This window comes from Macaca nemestrina, chromosome 1 (assembly GCF_043159975.1).
Source record: "Macaca nemestrina isolate mMacNem1 chromosome 1, mMacNem.hap1, whole genome shotgun sequence".
Taxonomy (NCBI): Eukaryota; Metazoa; Chordata; class Mammalia; order Primates; family Cercopithecidae; genus Macaca; species Macaca nemestrina.
The window spans coordinates 155772516-155781543 of NC_092125.1; the positions used below are offsets into that span (position 1 = coordinate 155772516).

General features: G+C 43.1%; 1 protein-coding gene across 9 annotated transcripts in view; it reads right to left on the minus strand.

Moving 5' to 3' along the window:
* Window positions 1–7957, minus strand: part of LOC105482686 (mitoguardin 1) — a 102340-nt gene extending 94383 nt beyond the window's left edge. For 2 of the 9 annotated variants that reach the window (XM_011742913.3, XM_071090858.1), the window contains exons 1-2: window positions 4842–7465; window positions 3916–4029 (exon numbers count right to left, since the gene is read on the minus strand). In XM_011742913.3, the coding sequence (XP_011741215.1) occupies window positions 3916–4029; window positions 4842–4865 (138 nt within the window). In that variant the 5' untranslated portion in view covers window positions 4866–7465. The other 7 variants (XM_011742914.3, XM_011742916.3, XM_011742918.2 and 4 more) reach the window with 7 other exon arrangements.
* Window positions 7958–9028: the final 1071 nt, after the last annotated feature.

The following is a 9028-nucleotide window of genomic DNA, read 5'->3' on the forward strand; positions in this document are numbered from 1 at the left end:
TTCCTAGAGTCTTGTTGAATGGCTTTGCCCAAAATGATTATAGTGATATGAATAATTAGGTGAGGCTGAGGTGGTCTCAGATAAAGATGAGGAACTCACTGGGAACTGGAACAAAGGCAACTCTTACTATATTTTAGCACAGAGACTGGCGGCATTTTGCCCATGCCCTAGAGATTTGTGAAACTTTGAACTTGAGAGAGATGATTTAGGGTATCTAGCAGAAGAAATTTCTAAGCAGCAAAGCATTCAAGAGGTGACTTGGGTGCTGTTAAAGGCATTCAGTTTTGTTTTTTTTTTTGTCTTTTTTTTTTTTTTTTCCTTTTTGTGGAGAACGGGGTCTCGCTATATTACCCAGGCAGGTCTCGAACTCCTGGGCTCAAGCTATCCTCCCGCCTCTGCCTCCCTGAGAGCTGGGATTACAGGCGTGAGCCACCGCGCCCGGCCAGGCATTCAGTTTTATAAGGGACGCAGAGCACAAAAGTTTGGAAAATTTGCAGCCTGACAATGCAATAGAAAAGAAAATTCCATTTTCTGAGAAACTCAAGCAGGTTACAGAAATTTGCATAAGTAACAAGAAGTCAAATGTTAATCCCCAAGATAATAGGGAAAATGTCTCCAGGGCATGCCAGAGGTCTTCACAGCAGCCCCTCCCATCACCAGCCAGGAGGCCTAGGAGGAAAAAGTAATTTCAGGGTCCAGGCCCAGTGTCCCTGTGCTGTGTGTAGCCTAGGGGCTTGGTGCCCTGCATCCCAGCCACTTTAGCCATGGTTGAAAGGGGCCAACATAGAGCTTGGGCTGTGGCTTCAGAGGGTGCAAGCCGCAAGCCTTAACTGCTTCCACATGGTTTTGAGGCTGCCAGTGCACAGAAATCAAGAACTGGAGTTTGGGAACCTCCGCCTACATTTCAGAAGATGTATGGAAATGCCTGGATGCCCAGGCAGAAGTTTGCTGCAGGGGTGGGCCCTCATGGAGAACCTCTGCTAGGGCAGTACAGAAGGGAAACATGGGGTTGGAGCCCCCACACAGAGTCCCTACTGGGGTACTGCCTAGTGGAGCTGTGAGAAGAGGGCCACCGTCCTCCAGACCCCAGAATGATAGATCCACCAACAGCTTGCACCGTGCACCTGGAAAAGCCACAGACATTCAATGCCAGCCTATGAAAGCAGCCGGGAGGGAGGCTGTACCCTGCAAAGTCACAAGGGCAGAGCTGCCCACGACCATGGGAACCCACCTCTTGCATCAGCATGACCTGAATGTGAGACATGGAGTCAAAAGAGATCATTTTGGAGCTTTAATATTTGACTGCCCTGGCCAGGCGTGGTAGCTCATGCCTGTAATCCCAGCACTTTGGGAGGCCGAGGCGGGTGGATCACCTGAGGTCAGAAGTTTGAGACCAGACTGACCAACATGGAGAAACCCCATCTCTACTAAAAATACAAAACCAGCCAGGCGTTGTGGCGCATGCCTGTAATCCCAGCTACTCAGGAGGCTGAGGGAGGAGAATCGCTTGAACCTGTGAGGTGGAGGTTGCGGTGAGCCAAGATCATGCCATTGCACTCCAGCCTGGGCAACAAGAGCCAAACTCCATCTCAAATACATATATATATATTTGACTGCCCTGCTGGATTTCAAACTTGCATGGGGCCTGTAGCTCCTTTGTTTTGGCCAATTTCTCCTATTCGGAATGGCCATATTTAGCCAATGCCCATACCCCGAAATTAGGAAGTAACTAATCTGCTTTTGATTTTACAGGCTTGTAAAATGGAAGGGACTTGCCTTGTCTCAGATGAGACTTTGGACTGTGGACTTTTGAGTTAATGCTGAAATGAGTCAAGACTTTGAGGGACTGTTGGGAAGGGATGATGAAATGTGAGGACGTGAGATTTGGGAGGGGCCAGGAGCAGAATGATATGGTTTGGTTGTGTCCCCACCCAAATCTCATCTTGAATTCCCACATGTTGTGGGAGGGACCCAGCGGGAGGTAATTGAATCATGGGGACAAGTCCTTCCCTTGCTGTTCTCATGATAATGAGTAAGGGTCACAATATCTGACAGTTTTAAAAATGGGAGTTTTTAATAATTTAAAAAAAAAAAATAAGAGTTTTTCTGCACAAGCTCTTGTCTGCTGCCATGTGAGATGTAACTTTCACCTTCCACCATGATTGTGAGACCTCTCCAGCCATGTGGAACTGTGAGTCCAATAAACCTCTTTCTTTTGTAAATTGTCTCAGGTATGTCTTTATCAGCAGCATGAAAATGGACTAATATAACCTCATACCCATTAGGATGGCTACTATCAATGAAACAGAAAATAACAAGCATTGATGAGGATGTAGAAAAACTGTGCACTACTGGTAGAAACGTAAAGTGGTATAGCCACTGTGAAAAACAGTATGGCAGTTCCTCAAAAAATTAAAAATAGGGCTGGGCGAACCAGCTCACACCTATAATCCCAGCACTTTAGGAGGTCAAAGTGGGAGGATGATTTGAGGCCAGGAGTTCAAGACCAGCCTGGTCAACATGCTGAGGCTCTGTCTCTTCAAAAAATTAAAAAATTGGTGGAGAGATGGTGGCACATGCCTGAAGTCGCAGCTACTTGAGAGGCTGAGGTGGGAGGATTGCTTGACCCCAGGAGTTTGAGACTGCAGTGAACTATGATCTTGCCACTGTACTCTAAAGCAAGACCCTGCCTCAAAAAAAAAAAAAGAAAAAAAAATGTAATTAAAAGTAGAATTACTGTATGATCCAGCAATTTCACTTCACTCAAAAGAATTAAAAGCAGAATCTCAGGCTGGGCGTGGTGGCTCAAGCCTGTGATCCCAGCACTTTGGGAGGCTGAGACGGGCGGATCACGAGGTCAGGAGATGGAGACCATCCTGGCTAACACAGTGAAACCACGTCTCTACTAAAAAAAAATACAAAAAAAAATTAGCCGGGCGAGGTGGCGGGCGCCTGTAGTCCCAGCTACTCGGGAGGCTGAGGCAGGAGAATGGCGTGAACCCGGGAGGCGGAGCTTGCAGTGAGCCGAGATCGTGCCACTGCACTCCAGCCTGGGCGACAGAGCGAGACTCTGTCTCAAAAAAAAAAAAAAAAAAAAAGCAGGATCTCAAAGAGATATTTGTATATCCATCTTTATAGCAGCATTATTCACAATAGCAAAAACATGGAAGTAATCCAATGTCCATCAACACACACACACATAAGTAAAATGTGGTATATCCACACAATGAAATATTATTCTACCTTAAAAAGAAAGGCAATGCTGACACGCTGCAACATGGATGAACCTTGAGGACGTTATGCTAAGTAAAATAAGCTAGTCACAAGAAGATTCTGTAGGATTCTACTTGTGAGTTACCTAGTCAAATTCATACAGACAGAAAATAGAATGGTGGTGGGGAACGACGGGAAGGAGATATAGTAAGATGTTGATAAACAGTTGTAGAGTCTGAGTTTGCAAGATGAAAAGAATTCTGGATATTGCTTATACAACAATGTGAATGTACTTAAGGCTAATGAACTATACACTTAAAAATGATCAAAATGGTCAATTTTATGTTATTTGTACCTTACCACAATAAAATTAAAAGGATTGTTAATAGTGAGAACAGGCCTACTGGAATAACATAATTCACTGAAAGTAATAATAATGGACTATGTAAGTTTGCTTAAGACAGAAAAAAATTTTTAAGCCCTTTTTAAGAGTTACGATAACCAAAAATAAAAAAAAACCATGAAATAACCAAATAGGTTTTAATAAATTTATACTGTAAATTCACACTGTAAAATAATTACTGTAATAAATATTTTGACTGTACTATATAGAAACCTCAAATAAAACTGAAATAATATAAACAAAATACGCTCTGAGCAATAAGCTTAATATTCAACTTCATGTTTGCTTCTTTTATTTACCTGGGAGAGAGAATAGTACCAAGTCAGAGGAAGATCAAACACTCTTAGGGCGGCTGTCCTCAATGAAAACTGTGATTCACTTACTGTTTCTTCTGACATGGCTCCTCTTCTAATCTTCATTAAATGAAACATAAAAACATATTAGCCACAAAGATTTCTGGTTACTTTACCAATGAAAGGTACAAACTGAAATTCTAATTCTATCAGCTTATTTTTGCAGTCAATTATTGATGACATTACACTTGAGGTAAAATTATATTTATTAATCACCAAACGCGTAAAAGAAAAAATAAACTGGCCGGGCGCGGTGGCTCAAGCCTGTAATCCCAGCACTTTGGGAGGCCGAGACGGGCGGATCACTAGGTCAGGAGATCGAGACCATCCTGGCGAACACGGTGAAACCCCGTCTCTACTAAAAAATACAAAAAACTAGCCGGGCGAGGCGGCGGGCGCCTGTAGTCCTAGCTACTCGGGAGGCTGAGGCAGGAGAATGGCGTAAACCCGGGGGGCGGAGCTTGCAGTGAGCTGAGATCCGGCCACTGCACTCTAGCCCGGGCGACAGAGCCAGACTCCGTCTCAAAAAAAAAAAAAAAAAAAAAAAAGAAAAAATAAGCTATCCTTCCTGTAGGAGATAGCATAAAAAATAATAATAAGTTAAAAAACAAAAACCTAGATTTAAACTTTGAGTCCAGGTAGCAAATTTTCCTTCGGAAACTGCAAGTTCTAGATTCTCTCTTTTCTGGTTACATAAAAATTTAACATCTTTTAGAGAGTAACTGAAAATATACTGCTTCCCATTCATTTGGTTTCCTTCGTATAACTGCGGGGGTGAGAGCGGGTGGCAGGCAGGTTGCTGAATGGAATCCGGAACAGAATCCTGGGGTTCTGTGAACCTCCGAGTTCACTGACTGAACATCAGAACTCACGCACTTATTCTCCTGTTGTCTCATTTTAAAGATCTTCAAAGAAATGCCACATGCATGCTATATGATTTTGGTATAGTTTTAGTGCATATTATTCCTCTTGAACAAAAAAAGAAAAGTCAGATGAGTACAGAGAAGTAGTTCTCGCACAAAGAGAAGTCATTAACTTTAACATTACATTAAGTGGTTCAGGATCTGGGTTTCAGAGCCAGAAATAATTTTATTATCACTGTACCCAGTTGAACACACACTAAACAAATTTACACAGTATTGATGTATAAACCAGTTTACAAGTTTATCTATTTATAATAAAGAAATACACTATCTAGTGACCTGAATACTTACATATTCTATCAAAACATACCATCCCTGAAATAAAAGACTATAGGAAGCTGAACTAGTAAGTCAAAAATGTTGCCTGATGAGTGCAAAAATCAAGAGTCCTGAGGAATATTCCATTCAGGCCAAGAAAACACCTAAGCACTATCTCCAATGCACAAGAGAATGCGCTTCTCTAATAACCACAATGTTGATGTCTACCAAATTCATTATTTATTTTATTTGGGTAGTGTTGTATATTACATAACAGAATATAAAAATTACCAACAATCCCTCTATAAAAGTTAATTTGCGGCGGAGCACAGTGAGTGGCTCACGCCTGAGCTACTTTAGGAGTGATTTGGGAGGCCAAGGTGGGTGGATCGCTTGAGCTCATGAACCCAGGAGTTCAAGACCAGCCTGGGAAACATGGTGAAACCCTGTTTACACCAAAAAAAAAAAATTATTTGCTATACTTTTTTTAGGCCCTTCATTTCTGCATATATCTCTATGTTCTCTTTTTCTGTACTCCAATAGACTATCCCCTTCTGTTAATACCCACCTGTTTTCAGACAAGTGTCAAAACCACTGATTAAGTAGTGGCTTCCTTTAAAATCAAACACAGCGATACCTCTTGGGTGGGTTACTACTACTGATGTGTCCCTTAATCCTTACTAGAGATACAGCAGTATAAATTTAATTCCCCCTACCAGTGTTCTAAGTACAACTTTTAGACTCAGTATAGTTTAATTGACATACATTTATTTCAGTCAACAACTTGTGATAGAGACATATGATTAAAAAGTACAGAGGAAACCACGAACAGCTAAGAAAGTGAAAAATGGTCCTCTGGAGAATAAAACAAGGGTATAGAGAAGCCGGGCAAAGAATGGCTGCTTTTCCTTATAAGTCTGTCTGTAATACTTGATTTTTTAAAATCTGCCTACACGTATTACTTTTTAAATATTACTACAGTAAAAAGTGGGGGGAAGCTCATTTATTCTTCTGCCTCCCTAAATATTAATACATTTTATTTTGAGAAACATTTTTACTAATTAGAGTCTGGATCATTAAGCAATCTATGCTACTGCATTAAAAAAATATATTGAGTAATTCACCCAAAGTAATTTTCCCTATAATAGAGCATTCCAAATTTTTAAGCAGAATAGAAAGAAAATAAAGCAAACACTTTAATTGGTTGCAGAGATATTCTTAAAAGATTATGACAAACCTAGGCCGGGCGTGGTGGCTCACGCCTGTAATCCCAGCATTTCGGGAGGCCGAGGCGCATCAGTTGAGGTCCAGGAGTTCGAGACCAGCCTGGCCAATATATCGAAACCCCGTCTCAACCACAAATACAAAAAAATTAGCCAGGCATGGTGCCGCGCCTGTAATCCCAGCTACTTGGTAGGCTGAGGTAGGAGAATTGCTAGAACCGTGAGGGCGGAGGTTGCAATGAGCAGAGATTGCACCATTGCACTCCAGCCTGGGTGACAGAGCAAGACAGCATATCAAAAAAAAAAAAAAAAAAAAGATTACAACAAACCTCTATTTTTGCATTCTAACTACCTCATTCTTTTTCATTTAAAATTACTGAGGAATTTGATTCCAAACCTAATCATTATTCATTGAAAAACTAAAAACAAAACAAAAAAACCAGTCATTTCAGTTGCTTCCAGAAGTATAATAAAAATAAATATGAAGGTAGTTTCATGATTATTCAAATTTATAGAAGGAATCTATAAAACATAACCAAAAATACTGTCCTCTGTGATATTACTTGTTCCTCTACATTCCAACTACTGGGTAATTAAAAATAAATGTCATAAACAATTTGTTTCTTACACATCTTAAAATTCTATCCTACAACTTTGACTTTATAATACAACAGGAAGGAAAGTCTGAAATACCAAAAAGAAAATTGATGTGAAGCACAAATCTATATAACCTAACTCTGAGAAGACACTCTGAACAGAGAAAAATGTTTAGCTGCAATAACAACAACAATAATAAAAGTCTCAAAGTCCTGTGCAAAAACAAGCTGAGTCTTTCCTCCGGAAAACAGATATTTAACAACTTTACAGAAGGAACAGACACCACAATACTCCCATCTAAATTTTTCTCTGAAAGCACCTGTAAAGCGGGGTAATCTTTCACAACCAAAAGCCACTCCCTGCTCAAAACCACCCGCATCCAAGCCGAACCTGAGACCTCACCAGCTGCCCCATCTCCAGCGCGCTCTCTCCTGACCCCACAGCAGCCCCTCGCGGAGCTCTCCTCTGCTGTCTTCCTTTTTCTTTACCAAGAGGACCAGAAAAGGGGATACCTTCAGCTCGGCCGTCCAGACCCTTCCTCGGGCTCACACCGATGGCGAGCCCATCCCAATTCCGCGCTTCCTTTGCAGGCCTCCCTCTGGCGTGGGGACCCTCCTACTTTCTTACGCAAATACTAGCCAGGCCCGACCCTGCTTAGCTTCTGAAATGAGACGAGGTCGGGGGTGTTCAGGGTGGCACGGCCGTAGACCCTCTGGCTTTCCGCCGCTCCACCTGGCACTCGGAGAGCTAACGCCGGCGATGGAGTCCGTGCCACCCGTGCCCCGAGGCCTCTGCCCCAATTGCGTGGCCGCCCAACTCTCCGCTTCCTCCCACCCGCCTATCCACCCCACCCCGCCCCTGGCCCTGTACCTGGAGCTCCAGGCCAGGTACAGCCGGCCTGCCCACGCCTGCTTCCCAGCTGCAGCCTGGGGCTGAGCAGCAGCCAGACGGAGGAAAGGCGGAGTCCTTCCGGGGTCAGGAGTAGGAAGGTGGAGAGAAAGTGGAGGGGGCCTTCTGGGCTTTCTGCGTGAGGGGCTACGTGTGAAGCAGCTTCCGCCATTTTTGTTTAGGGTAGAGGCTCCTGCCTCGTCAGAAGGATGTAAAAACTAGATTCGAAGAATTGCATCCTTTTACAAACCGGTCAAAAACTAGTATTGTAGTTTGAAACCTGTCGGGGGATTTAAAACAGTTGTCAATCTGGTGAAAACTATGGAGCTTTTCCCCTGGAAAAAAAAATTCCTATACACATGCTCATTACTTTAAAGGAAAAAAAAAATTACACATTTTCAAAACCCTGAAAACAATCCATGGATCTAAGATTAAGAACTTCTACCACAGGCCCTCAGCCCTCGAATGAGTGTTAAGAGGCATTCTAATCCTGTATAGAAGATGCATTTATTTTTGATTTCATGTCCTCTTTACCTTTTTTCTGTTTCCCACTGAATTAGGCAACCGAAGAATATTGAATGTAGCAATTTATTGGCAGAGTAGTCACCGCTCTCAGGTTCTGTCTAATACATAGTAAACTAATAGGGGGCCAGGTTAGGAAAAAGTAACAACAAAACCCAAGGTACGGTTTCTATGTTCAGTCTTCAGTCAAAACATTCCATCAGAACTGCAGATTTAGGCGGGGCACGGTGACTCAAGCCTGTAAACCCAGCACTTTGGGAGGCCGAGGTGGGTGGATCACGAGGTCAGGAGATCGAGACCATCCTGGCTAACATGGTGAAACCCCGTCTCTACTAAAAATATAAAAACAAAATTAGCCAGGCGTGGTGGCAGGCGCCTGTAGTCCCAGCTACTCGGGAGGCTGAGGCGGGAGAATGGCGTGAACCCGGGAGGCGGAGCTTGCAGTGTGCCGAGATCATACCACTGCACTCCAGTCTGGGAGACAGAGTGAGACTGTGTCTCAAAAAAAAAAAAAAAAAAAAAAAGAACTGCAGATTTTGGCGGGGCACGGTGGCTCACGCCTGTAATCCCAGCACTTTGGCAGGCCAAGGCAGGCGGATCACTTGAGGTCAGGAGTTCAAGACCAGCCTGGCCAACATGGGGAAACCC